The sequence below is a fragment of the Liolophura sinensis genome, chromosome 4 (assembly GCF_032854445.1).
Source record: "Liolophura sinensis isolate JHLJ2023 chromosome 4, CUHK_Ljap_v2, whole genome shotgun sequence".
NCBI classification, from domain to species: Eukaryota; Metazoa; Mollusca; class Polyplacophora; order Chitonida; family Chitonidae; genus Liolophura; species Liolophura sinensis.
The window spans coordinates 19,093,466-19,111,647 of record NC_088298.1 but is presented as its reverse complement, the minus strand read 5'-3'; the positions used below and the strand labels follow the sequence as shown (position 1 = coordinate 19,111,647).

At 39.7% G+C, this 18,182-nt stretch overlaps 2 protein-coding genes across 6 annotated transcripts in view; one reads left to right on the top strand and one right to left on the bottom strand.

Annotated features, from left to right (window-relative positions):
- The window catches only part of LOC135464711 (titin-like), a 110,321-nt gene that overhangs the window by 11,887 nt on the left and 80,252 nt on the right, over positions 1–18,182 (bottom strand). For all 5 annotated transcript variants that reach the window (XM_064742215.1, XM_064742216.1, XM_064742218.1 and 2 more), the window contains 10 exons: positions 10,133–10,795; positions 9,710–9,781; positions 8,794–9,102; positions 8,083–8,204; positions 7,507–7,702; positions 6,750–6,798; positions 4,631–4,724; positions 3,436–3,736; positions 2,627–2,748; positions 967–1,461 (listed from right to left, as the gene is read on the bottom strand). In XM_064742215.1, coding sequence (XP_064598285.1) covers positions 967–1,461; positions 2,627–2,748; positions 3,436–3,736; positions 4,631–4,724; positions 6,750–6,798; positions 7,507–7,702; positions 8,083–8,204; positions 8,794–9,102; positions 9,710–9,781; positions 10,133–10,795 — 2,423 coding nt within the window. The remainder of the gene's footprint in view (positions 1–966; positions 1,462–2,626; positions 2,749–3,435; positions 3,737–4,630; positions 4,725–6,749; positions 6,799–7,506; positions 7,703–8,082; positions 8,205–8,793; positions 9,103–9,709; positions 9,782–10,132; positions 10,796–18,182) is intronic.
- On the top strand, positions 12,463–16,885 carry LOC135464715 (uncharacterized). Its single transcript, XM_064742227.1, has one exon. It carries the CDS (start codon positions 12,605–12,607, stop codon positions 16,811–16,813), a length of 4,209 nt encoding a protein of 1,402 aa, XP_064598297.1. The 5' UTR covers positions 12,463–12,604; the 3' UTR covers positions 16,814–16,885.

Here is an 18,182-nt window from a genome sequence, read left to right as displayed (position 1 = left end):
TCAACAATTCACTTACCTGTCTCCTCAATTCGAACCTAGATGACATGCAGAAAAAATTCAACACACCAAGCGAGGACAAAACTCGAAAGAGTCACGGACACTGTATTTCACCTCAAATTTCGCCCATGATTAAGCTAAAGATATTTCCTCATTCTAAAAGCTGTATTCACCTTACAAAAAGGTCTCCAGACTATTGCTGCAATTTTGTCATACTGGTGTTAAGCCAAACCAATCATTGTTAAGGAAGGTGTGGCTTACATGGAGTATATTCCCCTGAAAACTGTTTCAGAACCAACAATTTTTGGCGAAATTTTAGGGCAAATTGAAATATTGTGTCTGTGCAGGTAAGTTGTGATTGGTTAGTCTTGTGTTATACAGCACCACCGTATTCTGGCAGGTCTCTTTTCTCATCATTAGTTCACACTCTCAGAAATATGAACACTCGAGTTTTGGAGACCATTAGAGTCAGTAGAGCAATTTTGTTTTCTGTTGCTTGATTTAAAAGACTTGAAGCTGACTTGATGGAGGCATTTTTAGTTTGAATGACAGCCATAATGTAGCTAGTTAGACAAATGAACATTCAGCTCATATGGGTTACCGAGCTCAGTGTATAAACTTTACAGCTGTTAAAATGTGATCACCAAAGCACATTGAAAGCATAGACAGCAAATGTTATGAAACAGTTTCAATAAAGAATGTAAAGACAATGTTTACAGCAAGGTTGCTCTCATGTATAAGTTCCATTTACCTTTTTGTCATGAAGAGAGAAAGATTATAATGTTTTGGTGGTGGTGTATACTTCACTGAAAAGATGGGACAGCTATGTTAAAAAGACAACCCACTACCATGGATAAAAAAGGAGACAGGAGAAAGTTGACTATCTAGAGAAACTAAGACTATAAAATTTCACACCGGGTGAAGGAATTTTAGACTACTATAAAAGGACACAGTATAATGAAATCCTACCGTGATTTGTGCAGTTGCAGCCACATCTTCTGTCAAGTCAGGAGATTCTGGCATCAACGTCACCTCCACGTCTTCCGAAATCTGGGCTTCAATTGTGACCTCACTTATTGAGGTCTCTTCCATTTCAGTTTTGTCGATGTCAACTTCTTGTAGCGCCTGTTGGAAAGCCACCTCAGTGCTGACCTCTTCGGGGGTCTTTTCTTCTGGAACTTGTTCTTGTATTTCAAGACCCGCTTCTACATCTTCGGGCTTTCCCTCGATGACGTCTGGAATTTCGAGTTCGGCCTCAACTTGCTCTGGGACTTCTTCGGGGCCAAGCTCGACGACCTCCTCGACAGTGGGCGCCTCTTGCACACTTTCCGGTGTTTCATCGATTTCTTCGATGACAAGACTGGCTTCAGTGGTCTCCTCTGTCGTCTCATCAGTGGTTATCTCCTGTACAACCTGGACTTCTGTTATTTTTGTCTGCTTCATGGCTTTGATTTCCTCTCGAGCCTTAAAGAACAAATAAACGTTCATCATGCATTCACTGTTCAGGGGTCACACCCATTTTCGGGTAACAAATATTAAGATGTCTCATGAAAGTGAAACCTGCTCTGTTTGAAGAAAAAATACATGTTCTGACGGACATTCTATGCTTTTACCTATAATTGTGTCAATAACAAACAAACTAGATCAAAGGATATTTCCGGTAATTTTACATAAAAATCAACATAAAACATAATTAGAAGACAATGTGATAACCATAGGGGATGTATAGAGAAGGAACCCTTCACGCCCCTTTTTCATGAACCCATTATTTTGGTGGGAAATTAAGCATCCCCGAGGCATACTGTTTTTATAATATTGTTTATTAAATGCCATGGCATTAGAGGCATATAATGCGCTACAATTTAAGTCCTTTCTTCATCAGTTAGAATAAACTACGGAAAACAGACAAGAGGTAGAACTTCTCCGGTTACGTGTAACCATTTGCCAACTATCTCACTGGCGCCGCTGCTATGGCTTTACCCTCCATGCTGCAAGTCTTTTATATTCCACTAGCTCACAGCAAGTAAACCACTAGTAGCATTTTGTGAAGCCAATGGAGAAAGTCTTGAACGTGGTTGTATTCGTTTCCTTGCACGAATCTGCCCTAAATCATTCCACTCGGTGTAAATTATTCTGTTTTTATTCCACAATGTTCACGATATATATGTAATATACTTTTGTTTGGCTCTAAAGTTTCAAATTATGAAGATAATAAACTTGTTTTTCAATATGTACATAAATTTATCAATGATACAGAATGATTTTATGACCATGGTAATGGTAATAACGATGTTAAGATTGTAAATAATAATCAATTTATTTCAACTTATATCTGAAATATGTATTCTCATATTTATATGTATGTACTTCGTTAGTTATGATGTTGTTAATTGTTGCTTTGAGGATATCTCCATAGTAGCCATTAGGCTGTGAGAAATCCTCGTTAAATAAATGAAGAATTAAATTAAATTAATCTGTCCTACATGAAATTTCCTATTCTGTATACTTTCTTAGCTCTTTGGTGGTTTTTGATGCACGCTGTTTTGGAAATCGGTCTTGTGATTATAGACCTAGGACGAACATTATGTTTGACGATTGGTACAAGGATGTTTCGGTGCCTAGACTGTACCTTATAACCACGGAAAGCTGCCTGTATCTTGATAACAGCTTGTTCAATGTCAGGTTTTTCTTCGTCCTCTTGCACTTCTTCCTCTTTCTTTGAACTCACAGTGCTGGTATCTGACGGGGCCTCTGAATGAAGAAAATGAATAAAATTATAAAGTGAAGAATTAATATTTATTTGTTTATTTCATTGGTGTTTTACACTGTAATCAAGAATACTTCACTTATACGACGGCAGCCAGGATTATGGTGGGAGGAAACCGAAAATACCAGGGAATACCCACGACCATCCGCAGGTTGCTAAAGGCAGACCTTCCAAAATACGGCCGGAGAGCTGGACTTCAACTCAATGCGACCGCGTGGATGAGGGGTTCCTGGGTCATTGTGCCAGGGAGGCCACGAAGAATTAATTAAGAAATGATAAAATGGTGTGTCAATACAACCAGTATAAACTTGACATGTTCCATTAATTCACAAATTTGGCTTTCCAGATATAGAGAAGGAAAGGATTAGATGGCATATGAGCACAGTTATCTTATTAACAAGTCTTATCATCTGAACATGCACCTTAGTTTGGTTGTAAAATGGATAACTAAAATGTGAAATAAAGTTTGAGAGACTAAAATCACAAAACAATTCACCAAATAAATGAGATATTATAAAACATCATTTAACTCTTGGACTTCTCAAAATCTCTTGGTCCAAGACACAACAAACATTACAATTTACGCTTATAAAATCATATATGATTACTTCCAAAGCCGTTGCTGTCTTGGTTGAGTACCGCACATGTATCAAACAAGACTAAAGACAAACCTTCCACGACGAGTTTTGCCGAGCACTCGGCCTCTCCGAATGGGTTAATGGCTTTGACAGTGTACGTGCCGCCATCTTCCAGGAATACCTCCGGTAGATCCAACGTGTGTTGACCTTCCTCGCCTGAGACCATCTGATACACTTCTCCGTGTTTGATTGGCAGGCCATCATGGTACCACATGATCGTGGCTTCCGGGACGGCCTTGACCTTGCAGACAAATTTGGCCGGTAGTCCTTCGTGCACGACTACGTCGGGTAAGGTAACGACAAATTCTGGTTTGACCTCATCTGGCTTCTCCACCTGTAGCACAAACGGAAACCAACGTGTTGGAAATTTGAGAATTTACCTACATGCATATTTTAAATCTCCAGTCAGTAAAGGAAAGATAGTTATAAAGCTCTGGGTGAATGTGAGACAAGACTGATCCTGACCAAATTTGAGAATCAGAATATGTTCTATTTCGCACCAATAAATGTTGAAGGTTTTCAGTTTTTGCTGTTTCAAGACTGAAAGCAATTCCCTTTCATAAACAACAAAAAATATGATTTTTTCAATATAAACACACAAGAGCATGTGTAAGACATGTGAATGGAACAAACGGTTTCCCTGGTTGAGTCAGCTATTAGGTATGTACCACAAAAACGGCAGGTATATAATAGGCTCACATCTTCTCGGTTGTCTTATGGCACAAGCACACTTTATGACACGTTATTAGCGGTGGGTTCTGCAAATCAACTGTTCAAGACTGGGTTTGAACTTGTACTTGGTGTGCCCAAGCGACTGAAAGCCAAGCAACTTTAACCACTAGCCACAGCCAGCTCCCTAAATTTCTATATATCATGCTACTCGATCAAAACGATCAAACTTTATATAAAGCATTTTACATAATTGATTAAGCCATCAAAGTTTCAATATTGAAAATAAATCGACACATCGAGGGACATGACTCATAATAATCCATGCGTCGAAACAGACATTCATAAACCAGCCGTCAACCGACATTTGACACAATTCCCAAAATGACATTTAACACACTTCCCAAAACGACATTTAACACAAAGTAACAAAGAACTAACAAAGTATATAAAATACGAAAATAGGTCAGAATCAATGATGTTGGAAAGACGCAAGATATATAAAACCCTTCCGTCAATGTACTCTTTTCCGGTTTCATACACTGCTTTCATCACTCACCTCCACGGTTTTGAGCACATCTCTGAAATCCAACTGTTCAACTTCTGCCTCTTCTTCTACAACGGTTTCCTCACTCACATCCTGTTCAAATTTCCTGCAAAAGAAAACACTGCTGTTTCATAAACTGCTCCTCACAAAACCCATTCATTTAAACTAAAAATTTATATTCATATTTTTTTTTTTATTATTCAGTTTTTGTCCATCCATGTGGTATAACTGAATGATTAAATTAAACTGACCAGACGTTAAAGATCATAAAGACTGACTTAAAAAGGAAAAGATGGGCTGTTACTGGTCATGTTTGGAATTCAACGAACATGAATCATGAACTTAAAATACAAAGGATATTGTTTCATGACAAAAGACATATAAGTGGAATAATTTTCACTGTCCCGGAACAGTGAAGAACCCCGCTACTTACTTGGCAGCGACGCCAGATCGTCTGAGGACTGATCTAAAATCTATCTGCTTTGACTGATGAACCACCCCAACTTTGGTTTTGCTACAAACAACACAACACAGACATGCTCATGCTGAAAACTGGCAAACCAATCTAACATAATAAAAGACTTACAGCACAGACAGTAATACCAGAGCTTCGACAACAGTGTGAAATGCCTAAACACTCACAAATTACACGCAGAAAAATACGTTAAAAATGCAGCTGTGTTAATTGTATTTTACGGAATGTCACTGGTCTAGAATTACTCAAAATACTGTGTTGTCATCATATTTTATGGAATGTCACTGGTCTAGAATTACTCAAAATACTGTGTTGTCATCATATTTTACGGAATGTCACTGGTCTAGAATTACTCAAAATACTGTGTTGTCATCATATTTTATGGAATGTCACTGGTCTAGAATTACTCAAAATACTGTGTTGTCATCATATTTTATGGAATGTCACTGGCCTAGAATTACCCAAAATACTGTGTTGTCATCATATTTTATAGAATGTCACTGGTCTAGAATTACTCAAAATACTGTGTTGTCATCATATTTTATGGAATGTCACTAGTCTAGAATTACTCAAAATACTGTGTTGTCATCATATTTTATGGAATGTCACTGGCCTAGAATTACCCAAAATACTGTGTTGTCATCATATTTTATGGAATGTCACTGGCTTAGAATTACTCAAAATACTGTGTTGTCATCATATTTTATGGAATGTCACTGGTCTAGAATTACTCAAAATACTGTGTTGTCATCACATTCAACATACAATAGCATTAAACCCATGCAAAAGGGACAAGGCAACTTGAGTAATTAGTCTATCAAAAACTACACGGTCCATTCCATTTTATCGCAACTAGGGACAGTTAAGTAGTTCTGTGATCATCACAACACAGTGCCATTTTTGTGTGCGAACAGGTTTTCAAATGTAACAAGGACAAGTATGTTCGCACATGCAAATCATAACACTAAACTCTGATGACAATAAAGCAATCTGAATAATTGTTTATGTTACCGCTAATAAATTGCAATTAACTTCACTGCATTTCCTTTTTACCTAATTCTGCTTAAACCATGGTCCTCTGGGGGTTTGTAAGATGCAACTGTGTATGTATTTACACAAACAGTTAGATCAAAACTATGAGTGAGGAAAACTGATAAGACGTCCCGTTTCACTTGTTAGGTTTTACCATTTACCAACTATCACACTATCGTCGTTACCCCGGTCATCTTGTCTATGGGCCTACAGGGAGAACAATATCACACAGGCTGCATACTCGCACTTGAAGTTTATTTCATTTCTGAGATGTATAAGGTATTTCAAAATCATGCAAACTGAAGCATATTAAATCCAAACAGCATTGTTGAAAACAGATTTTCCGAATCCTTCTGCAATTTTTCAGAAGCAACTTAAGTGTTAGGAAACTACAACAGGTCAAAATTAGTAAAATTTTCACTTAAAGCCATCATATTCCATCATACGGCTGCAACACTGCCCGAGTGGCGTTAACCCATAATAATGCATTTACATATACATGCCTTTAGCAGTTATCACTCAAAATTTTAAGAAAACATTTCTCTTTGGCATGCACAGATGCACAGAATTTAATTCAGAACAAACATTCATAAAAAACCCCCACACCTATGCCCTACTACTTACACTTCGGTCTTCAGTTGACTTCTAAAATCTGTGTCCTCCTCTTTGGTCTCTGCGAAGTCAAAGTATTTTATAAACATTCTGGGATTTAAAGTCATGCCGGTAGTTTGTTTGACATCATCGGAAGACTAAACTGGCCACCACAAAGTATTGCGTTTTCAACCAGGGCTTCACGAAAACAAGATTATGTTTGAGAGGTGAAAATTAGGGCATCTTTTTAACACGGTCAAAATAATACTTCAGAGCCTACACATTTATCAAACGTTTCAAGGTATAAGTCAAAAATGTTAACACAGCTACAATTAAAATGTTTTGCTCTAGGAAGTTTAAAATTTGTACACTGATTCTTCACTTCAAAACAATATACCAACCACAATTTGAGTTCGTTCCTGAATTTGACTTTTTAAGCGCCTGCCATTTACGACTTAAGTTTTAAATTATTCAATAAATAAGAGCCCAACAAATGTTTTTTTCTCTCGCTCAAACTCAAGCCTGTGTCAAGAAATCCGGGTCTACAGTAGAAGGCATTAAACTTCTGGTGGAAATATTTTGATTTTCTTATGAATTTAACACTGGTTTGCTCAGGCTACTACAAAAAATTCCGCACAACAATTTAAAATTGTCTCTGGGATATCTCGTTACACCCTCTACAATCATGATGTGATTCTGGCTGGTTTGTTTTTAAAATCTGCAGTCCTAGGAGCATTCGTCTTTAACTCATGAATAGTATATGGCCGGGGCTAGACAAACCAGCGCTTACTCTGGACTATGAGTGACACGGTAACAGTCTCTTCCCCTTCCTCGTTACGGGCTGTCACTTTGTACGTCCCGGCATCCTCTGGGGTGGTTGCCATGACAGTGAGAGTTGAGTTGTAGGTGTCGTCGGCTTCTTTCGTGATCGTGGTCTCAAAGCGCTCATCGTCCTCAATAGGAGCGCTATCCTTAGACCAGAAAATCTGAAGCAGAGATACCGCATCTTCTTTTAACTGAAACTCAAGGTATTCGTACTTGCTCATGTACTTTTTAAACAGTTCATCAGTGTTTTGTCACTTGATGTGATCTGTAGGCTACCCGGTGAGGCTTCATAATTAAATAACGTGCTCCTTTCAACATGTTTGTCTTTTATTAAAATACTATTTTACGGCGTTAAAACACCAGTCTCATAAATGCATTCATCAGCAGGAGCTTGATTGAACAAATTTTTATGTTAGTGGATACCGGGTATTACTGTTTTTCCAAATATCTCAATAATGATCTCACAATCATTTACGGAAAAGGCTGGTTCTTTATATTGTTTGTTTATACTTCGAAGAAAGACCTGACACTGTGAAAGTACCTCAGGCTGGGGTTTAGCTACCACACGACAGTTGAGCTCTACTTTGTCACCCTCGGGAATAGTCTGGAATTTTGGCTTTTCTGTAAATGTCGGGGCGATGGTTTCTTCTTTCTCTTCTTCCTCTATTGGAAAAAAGATTTTGATAACAAATGTGTATTTTCTGCCAGGAAATGAGACAAAGGCGCAGAAAAGAGACAATAGGGACATGATGGTAAACTTAGTGGAAAACACAATGGAATATGCGAACTTGATACTCTTTAGAAACTGGAATGACATGCCGGTTATATGATATGCAAAGCCATCTATGCGTAGAATATTAACATTCCAAATTTTAATTTAATCTAATCCATGAATAGTACCCAGAATAATTTTCATTGTAGATCATAAAATTATTTCATATATTGAAAGATTCGTTAAAATTAGAGTAATCAAGAATATTATTTGACTTCAGTTATTGGGTGAAATGTTTCCCAGACAAACATAACACACTTTTACATCTTTTCTGATGTTGTCTTAAAGAGCGATGTGATGACGACAGTTTGAAGAGATAAAGCGTGTGAAAAAAAAAAAAAACAAAACAGATTATTAAAAATAATTTTCTGAGCAATATAGTATTAATGCATTATTTCCACAATGGTAAATGTGAACAGTTTGTGTATGATTATCTCCCTTTACTCCGTTCTCCCCGTCTTGTGCCACCCTACCGCTTACCCAGTATAATGAGATCCGCTGAGCTTGTCACCGTTCCCAGTTCGTTCTTGGCGATGACGGTGTACATCCCAGCGTCGTCGATGAAAGCGTCCTGGATTACTAGAGAGCACAAGTTGTCCTCGTCGTAAAAGATCTTGAAATCTGCTGATGGGCGAATTTCGACTTCGTCTTTCAACCAGGTGATCTGGGGCATAGGATTGCCGATGACACGACACTCAAGGCGGGCCACTTCACCTTCCCTAGCCTGAGTCTTCTCCAGGGGTTGGATGAACTCAGGTGCGCAGCGCTGATCACCAACAGTCTCTGCAGCTAGACGAAAGCACAGGCGATAATTACTGACTCATTAGACTGGGGTCAACGCTGTTGTCCAGAATGAGAGCAATCAAGTTTCATGGCTAGAGGAAAAGGGTACAGTCTCTGGGAAGTAAGTGACAGACTTTTTCACCTATGATATACAGACTACTCCAGGTAGATGTCCAGGAAATGATTTCTGACAAACTTCATACAAGTCTATCCCATGGCCGAGGGGGTTAGCAAGCCAACACGGCGCAATGACCCACCAATGCGGTCGCTGTGAGTTCAAGTCCATCTCATGCTGGGTTCCTCTAAAGACGTGGGAAGGTATGCCAGGTGTCCTCCCAGCGTTATGCTGCCCGCCGTAATATAAGTGAGATATTCTTGAGTACGGCATAAAACACCAATCGAACAAATAAATAAATAAGTAAGGCATTGCTTACCACTTACCAACAGGGGCAAGATTTCTTGATGAGAACGTTTAGGCACCCTGTTTCCTTACAATAATTTTTCAATTTTCAACAGTCACCTATGAAAACAGGCTGTTGTGAGAATGTTGAAAAATCACTTCAAAAGTCTGCAATATAACTCACCGCACATCAAAATTTAATAAAAGACTTACTTTCAGTTAAGATCATTTCAATGACCTCTTCTTCTTTCCTTTCCTCGTCTGAAACAGCGTCCTTTTCTTCCTCTGCAAAAATTCACCAAACAATGTTTGAGACAATGTCAGCCACTGACCGGAATACTGCCCACATCTTAGGACGCTAAGTACCTGTACCAGTGCTTTACTGGCTCCACTGGTCCATACTGATTAATGAGCTCAGCTGAGCTTGTCACATGGATTTATACGTGTTTCTATAGGACTTATTGATAAACGCTACAATATTTAATCAGTACACGTCTGATGGTGATCATGATTATGGTTGGAGGCGTTGATGCAGTGGGTAGACGGACCATAACATAAAGGTTCTTAGTAAAGCCAGATGGAAGTGGTTTAGAGTATCTGATCTTATTAGTTAAGGGTGATGGTGCATGGTTTTACCTGCAGTGACCTGTTTCTCTTTCTCGGACAGAATTTCTTCCACACTTCTTTCCTCTGAGATATCCTTCACCACTTCAGTCACAGTAAACTCTTCAGTAACAGTTTCTTTTTCTTCTTGGACAGTGGTGTCAACCTCCACATGGGTTTCCTCTTCCACAACTTCCTCTGAGGTGAAAGTGACCTCTTGGCTCACATCATCTTCTGGTCTGGTCTCAAAGGTCACCAGACTCTCAAACTGCTCCTCAACTTCTGGCTTGGTTTCTAGAGTCAAGTCGGCAGAAACAATTTCGGAAGAAGGTGCTTCATCAGGCTGAGTCTCTAAAGTGATTTCGGCTTCAGTTTTTTCAGGTTTCTGTTCTTCAACTTCAACATGAACCTCTTCAGCGTCTTTGGTCTCAAATGTGATCTGTGTTTCAAACTGTTCCTCAATTTCAGCAGTTATGTCCAGGGTAACATCTGTTGATGTAATTTCTTCCCTCTCCTCATCTGTTTCTGGTTGCTGTAGGGTAATTTCAGCTTCGGTTTCTTCTTTCGCAAGCTGGGTTTCCTCAACTGTCACCTCTTCCTCCTCTTTGGTTTCCACCGTGATTTCTGCTTCCACATCTTCAGACACAGACACCTCTTGTTCCACAGAAACTTCTTCAGTCTGTACATCTGCTGTTTCTTTTTAAAAGAAGTAGTTCAACAAATTATTAAGACTACAAACATGACAATACTGAAACAAAGGGATGCGATACCAAAGAACAGTGAACATACGCATACATACATCAAATCGCCATGCGCACAAGCTGCAATGAATGTTCGGCTGCGCTGTATAAGCTGTACTAACCTCTTCGTCACGCTCTTCTGTGCCTGTCAGAGAACATTTATCATCAAACTATGGTGTGTAAGTCTTTTTAAAGACTATCATGTCTACCGGTAAAAGAGGTTAACACACGCTTATATCCTAACTATCATTTTCTACCTGTAAGTTTGGAATGGGACAGTTTCCAGGGACAAATTGCTACATGTGCATGTGCCAATTGGTGAAACAATGACTTTTAGGTTATAGATAGGGCCTACTATATCTCAAACTACAAGTTGCAATTTACATTTAAGGGATTTGGATAAAAGAAAGATGGAAGTGTGGAGATCACTGTAAAAAGGGAGCACAGGTATGTAACTACGGTGTGCAGGAAACTACTGCAGGAGCTAAAATCACAGTGTAGCTTAATAAGGTACAAAGTAGATTGTTTGGAAACATCTAAGGTGCGCAGAATATGAAATGGATGTACTTGCAATTCGCTACCGGTTCACAAATAACGCTACATGTGGTGAAAACAAATGGGAACACGGGATTGGGCAATACAGGCTTTGGTGCATGCTCAGGAGAAGTGGGGGTTCAGTTCGCTACGGGGATAACACATCTACATACAAATAGGTACAAGACAGATTTTGTTCATCTGAAAACATAACAGAATAGAAGAACATTAGTCAAAAAACATCATTAAAAACTTTAAGACAGTACATGTACAAAACATCTCCTAAAGCAAACACGAGAATAAGAAAATACAATACTTTCATGACACCTACATGTAAACTGTCAAAAGGCATACAACAAATAAAAGGGGACAATGGAATATAGTTTAATTCTACACACATGTATTCTGCTCATATCCATACAACATAAACCAACACTACACCACCATTTGTACGAGTACACAGTTAATAACGACAACACCGAACAGACTTAATAGAAAGAACTGAGGAGAGAAGTCAGTTGGAACAAGTCATGCTGCCGCAGGATGAGACATAGACGAATAGCAACGACTGCAGTCGCTGTGCGGATGGTGCAGTCAGTTTGGCAGATGCAGCGGTTAGTCCAGCTCGGCAACAAAGAAGATGCGCAATAAACGGACATCGCAATGTGTACCTGTTTCTTCTTCGTCTCCTTCTGCCTCTAGCACGGTGTCTTGGGTAACAGCGACGCTCGAAGGCGCCAGAAGTTTGTGAGTCGGCTCAATGAAGACATGGCCAGTTGAGTGAGACACAGGGCTGATGTCAGCTACTGAGACAGATTGATCAGTCTCATCAACAGCAATCTGCGTTCCAGGTATGGCTTCATCCGTGATTGAGGGTGTCTGTTCTTCGGTCACTTTTTCCTCTACCAAATCAATTTCAGAACCAAAGGCCTCTTCTTCAACCCCAACCTCACCCTTACTAATCACATCATCTGGTGTTTCCTCAATTTCAGCAGAAACTTCAGTTATTTCTTCAGGGATTTCGTCTAGTTTTGTCTCTTCAGTCTCAACCTCTGAGGGCTGGATTTTCTCACGTGCTTCAAATTCAACCTCACCAGTGACATCCTCTGTCGTTTCCTCGATTTCAGCAGAAACTTCAGTTACTTCTTCAGGTGTTTCTTTTGGCATTGTTTCTTCAGCCTGAATTTCTGAGGGTTGCACCTCTTCTGCTGCTTCGAATTCGACCTCACTAATGACATCCTCTGTCGTTTCTTCAATTTCAGCAGACACTTCAGTTACTTCTTCAGGTATTTGTTCTGGTTTTGTTTCTTCAACCTCAATTTCTGAGAGCTGCACTTCTTCTGTTGCTGCAAATTCAAACTCTCCAGTTACATCCTCTGTTGTTTCCTCAATTTCGGAAGAAACTTCAGTTACTTCTTCAGGTGTTTCTTCTACTTTTGTTTCTTCAATTTCTGAGGGTTGCACTTCTTCTGGTGCTTCAAATTCAACTTCACCAGTCACATCCCCTGTCGTTTCCTCAATTTCAGAAGAAACTTCAGTCACTTCTTCAAGTATTTTTTCTGGTTTTGTTTCTTCAGCCTCAATTTCTGAGGGTTGCACTTCTTCTGTTGCTACAAATTCAACCTCTCCAGTTACATCCTCTGTCGTTTCCCCAATTTCAGCAGTAACTTCAGTTACTTCTTCAGGTGTTTCTTCTGCTTTTGTTTCTTCAACCTCAATTTCTGAGGGCTGCACTTCATCTGCTGCTTCAAATTCAACCTCACCAGTGACATCCTCTGTCATTTCCTCAATTTCAGCAGAAACTTCAGTTACTTCTTCAGGTCTTTGTTCAGGTTTTGTTTCTTCAGCCTCAACTTCTGAGGGCTGTACTTCTTCTGTCACTCCAAATTCAACCTCTCCAGTTACATCTTCAGTCGTTTCCTCAAATTCAGCAGAAACTTCAGTTACTTCTTCAGGTGTTTCTTCTGCTTTTGTTTCTTCAGCCTCAATTTCTGAGCGCTGTACCTCTTCTGGCGCTTCAAATTCAAACTCTCCAGTCATATCCTCTGTCGTTTCCTCGATTTCAGAAGAAACTTCAGTCACTTCTTCAGGTGTTTCTTCTGCCTTTGTCTCTTCAACCTCAATTTCTGAGGGTTGCACCTCTTCTGGAGCTTCAAATTCAACCTCACCAGTTACATCCTCTGTCGTTTCCTCAATTTCAGCAGAAACTTCAGTTACTTCTTCAGGTCTTTGTTCTGGTTTTGTTTCTTCAGCCTCAACTTCTGAGGGCTGCACTTCTTCTGTCACTCCAAATTCAACCTCTCCAGTTACATCTTCTGTCGTTTCCTCAAATTCAGCAGAAACTTCAGTTACTTCTACAGGTGTTTCTTCTGCTTTTGTTTCTACAGCCTCAATTTCTGAGGGCTGTACCTCTTCTGGCGCTTCAAATTCAACCTCTCCAGTCATATCCTCTGTCGTTTCCTCAATTTCAGAAGAAACTTCAGTTACTTCTTCAGGTGTTTCTTCTGGCTTTGTTTCTTCAACCTCAATTTCTGAGGGTTGCACTTCCTCTGCTGCTTCAAATTCAACCTCACCAGTTACATCCTCTGTGGTTTCCTCAATTTCAGAAGAAACTTCAGTCACTTCTTCAGGTATTTTCTCTGGTTTTATTTCTTCAACCTCAATTTCTGAGGGTTGTACCTCTTCTGGAGCTTCAAATTCAACCTCTCCAGTTACATCCTCTGTCGTTTCCTCAATTTCAGCAGTAACTTCAGTTACTTCTTCAGGTGTTTCTTCTGCTTTTGTTTCTTCAACCTCAATTTCTGAGGGTTGCACTTCATCTGCTGCTTCTAATTCAACCTCACCAGTTACATCCTCTGTTGTTTCCTCAATTTCAGCAGAAACTTCAGTTACTTCTTCAGGTCTTTGTTCAGGTTTTGTTTCTTCAGCCTCAACTTCTGAGGGCTGCACTTCTTCTGTCACTCCAAATTCAACCTCTCCAGTTACATCTTCTGTTGTTTCCTCAAATTCAGCAGAAACTTCAGTCACTTCTTCAGGTGTTTCTTCTGCTTTTGTTTCTTCAACCTTAATTTCTGAGCGCTGTACCTCTTCTGGCGCTTCAAATTCAAACTCTCCAGTTACATCCTCTGTCGTTTCCTCAATTTCAGAAGAAACTTCAGTTACTTCTTCAGGTGTTTCTTCTGGCTTTGTTTCTTCAACCTCAATTTCTGAGGGTTGCACTTCCTCTGCTGCTTCTAATTCAACCTCACCAGTTACATCCTCTGTCGTTTCCTCAATTTCAGCAGAAACTTCAGTTACTTCTTCAGGTCTTTGTTCAGGTTTTGTTTCTTCAGCCTCAACTTCTGAGGGCTGCACTTCTTCTGTCACTCCAAATTCAACCTCTCCAGTTACATCTTCTGTCGTTTCCTCAAATTCAGCAGAAACTTCAGTTACTTCTTCAGGTGTTTCTTTTGCTTTTGTTTCTTCAGCCTCAATTTCTGAGGGCTGTACCTCTTCTGGCGCTTCAAAATCAAACTCTCCAGTCATATCCTCTGTCGTTTCCTCAATTTCAGCAGAAACTTCAGTTACTTCTTCAGGTGTTTCTTCTGGCTTTGTTTCTTCAGCCTCAATTTCTGAGGGTTGCACTTCCTCTGCTGCTTCAAATTCAACCTCACCAGTTACATCCTCTGTGGTTTCCTCAATTTCAGAAGAAACTTCAGTCACTTCTTCAGGTATTTTCTCTGGTTTTATTTCTTCAACCTCAATTTCTGAGGGTTGTACCTCTTCTGGAGCTTCAAATTCAACCTCTCCAGTTACATCCTCTGTCGTTTCCTCAATTTCAGCAGTAACTTCAGGTACTTCTTCACGTGTTTCTTCTGCTTTTGTTTCTTCAACCTCAATTTCTGAGGGTTGCACTTCATCTGCTGCTTCAAATTCAACCTCACCAGTTACATCCTCTGTCGTTTCCTCAATTTCAGCAGAAACTTCAGTTACTTCTTCAGGTCTTTGTTCAGGTTTTGTTTCTTCAGCCTCAACTTCTGAGGGCTGCACTTCTTCTGTCACTCCAAATTCAACCTCTCCAGTTACATCTTCTGTCGTTTCCTCAAATTCAGCAGAAACTTTAGTCACTTCTTCAGGTGTTTCTTCTGCTTTTGTTTCTTCAGCCTCAATTTCTGAGGGCTGTACCTCTTCTGGCGCTTCAAATTCAAACTCTCCAGTTACATCCTCTGTCGTTTCCTCAATTTCAGAAGAAACTTCAGTTACTTCTTCAGGTGTTTCTTCTGGCTTTGTTTCTTCAACATCAATTTCTGAGGGTTGCACTTCCTCTGCTGCTTCTAATTCAACCTCACCAGTTACATCCTCTGTCGTTTCCTCAATTTCAGCAGAAACTTCAGTTACTTCTTCAGGTCTTTGTTCTGGTTTTGTTTCTTCAGCCTCAACTTCTGAGGGCTGCACTTCTTCTGTCACTCCAAATTCAACCTCTCCAGTTACATCCTCTGTCGTTTCCTCAAATTCAGCAGAAACTTCAGTTACTTCTTCAGGTGTTTCTTCTGCTTTTGTTTCTTCAGCCTCAATTTCTGAGGGCTGTACCTCTTCTGGCGCTTCAAATTCAAACTCTCCAGTCATATCCTCTGTCGTTTCCTCAATTTCAGAAGAAACTTCAGTTACTTCTTCAGGTGTTTCTTCTGGCTTTGTTTCTTCAACCTCAATTTCTGAGGGTTGCACTTCCTCTGCTGCTTCAAATTCAACCTCTCCAGTCATATCCTCTGTCGTTTCCTCAATTTCAGCAGAAACTTCAGTTACTTCTTCAGGTGTTTCTTCTGGCTTTGTTTCTTCAACCTCAATTTCTGAGGGTTGCACTTCCTCTGGTGCTTCAAATTCAACCTCACCAGTCACATCCTCTGTCGTTTCCTCAATTTCAGCAGAAACTTCAGACAGTTCTTCAGGTATTTTTTCTGGTTTTGTTTCTTCAACCTCAATTTGTGAGGGTTGCACTTCTTCTGGCACTTCAAATTCAAACTCTCCAGTTACATCCTCTGTCGTTTCCTCAATTTCAGCAGAAACTTCAGTTACTTCTTCAGGTGTTTCTTCTACTTTTGTTTCTTCAACCTCAATTTCTGAGGGCTGCACTTCTTCTGGTGCTTCAAATTCAACCTCACCAGTAATATCGTCTGTCGTTTCCTCAATTTCAGAAGAAACTTCAGTCACTTCTTCAGGTATTTGTTCAGGTTTTGTTTCTTCAGCCTCAATTTCTGAGGGTTGCACTTCTTCTGGCGCTTCAAATTCAACCTCACCAGTCACATCCTCTGTCGTTTCCTCAATTTCAGCAGTAACTTCAGTTACTTCTTCCGGTGTTTCTTCTGCTTTTGTTTCTTCAACCTCAATTTCTGAGGGCTGCACTTCTTCTGTCACTCCAAATTCAACCTCACCAGTTACATCCTCTGTCGTTTCCTCAATCTGAGAAGAAACTTCAGTCACTTCTTCAGGTATTTTCTTAGGTTTTGTTACTTCAACCTCAATTTCTGAGGGTTGTACCTCTTCTGGAGCTTCAAATTCAAACTCTCCAGTCATATCCTCCATCGTTTCCTCAATTTCAGCAGAAACTTCAGTTACTTCTTCAGGTGTTTCTTCTGGCTTTGTTTCTTCAGCCTCAATTTCTGAGGGTTGCACTTCCTCTGCTGCTTCAAATTCAACCTCACCAGTCACATCCTCTGTTGTTTCCTCAATTTCAGAAGAAACTTCAGTTACTTCTTCAAGTATTTTTTCTGGTTTTGTTTCCTCAGCCTCAATTTCTGACGGTTGCACTTCTTCTGGCACTCCAAATTCAAACTCTCCAGTTACATCCTCTGTCGTTTCCTCAATTTCAGCAGAAATTTCAGTTACTTCTTCAGGTGTTTCTTCTGCTTTTGTTTCTTCAACCTTAATTTCAGAGGGCTGCACTTCTTCTGATGCTTTAAATTCAACCTCACCAGTTACATCCTCTGTTGTTTCCTCAATTTCAGCACAAATTTCAGTTACTTCTTCTGGTGTTTCTTCCAGCTTTATTTCTTCAGCCTCGATTTCTGAGGGTTGCACTTCCTCTGGCGCTTCAAAGTCAACCTCACCAGTTACATCCTCTGTCATTTCCTCAATTTCAGCAGAAATTTCAGTTACTTCCTCAGCTGTTAATTCTGGTTTTGTTTCTTGTGTAAGCTGGTCTTCTTCCTCAACAATTTCCTCAGGGTGAATTTCATCTATTTCTTCAAATGCTTCTTCAGGCTGTTCTGGCATTATCTCCTCTTTTGTAGCTGCTTTAGTAAACGGGGTAATTTTGATTGTTTGCCTAAATGTTTCCACTGTTTCATCTTGTGATGGTGCAATTTCAAATTCCACAGTTTCACGTTCAGGCTGAAGTTCTATTTCTTCCTTAAATGTTTCCTCTTCCTCCTCCTCTATTGTTTCTTCCATCTCTTTCGTTATCTCTACCGTTTGTTCAAATGTGGTTTCTTCCTCAGCAGGCTGTTCTGGTTTAAATTCAATCTCTACAACTTCTTTTTCTGGTTGAGGCTGTGGTTGAATTTCAATTTCCTCTTTGAAAGTTTCTTGAGTAACTTCATCTTCTGGAATTTCTTCCACCTCTTTGGTTACTTCCACTGTCTCTTTAAAGCTAGTTTCTTCCTCAGCCGGCTGTTCCGGTTTGAATTCAATCTCTACAACTTCTGGTTGAGGCTGTGGTTGAATTTCAATTTCCTCTTTGAAGCTTTCCTCTGGCAATTCATCTTCTGGAATTTCTTCCACATCTTTGGTTACTTCAATAGTTTCTTCAACAGTGGTTTCTTCCTCTACCGGCT

Coding starts and splice junctions, on each gene's coding strand:
- LOC135464715 (XM_064742227.1), top strand. CDS start 12,605: ATGACATCCTCTGTCGTTTCTTCAATTTCAGCAGACACTTCAGTTACT.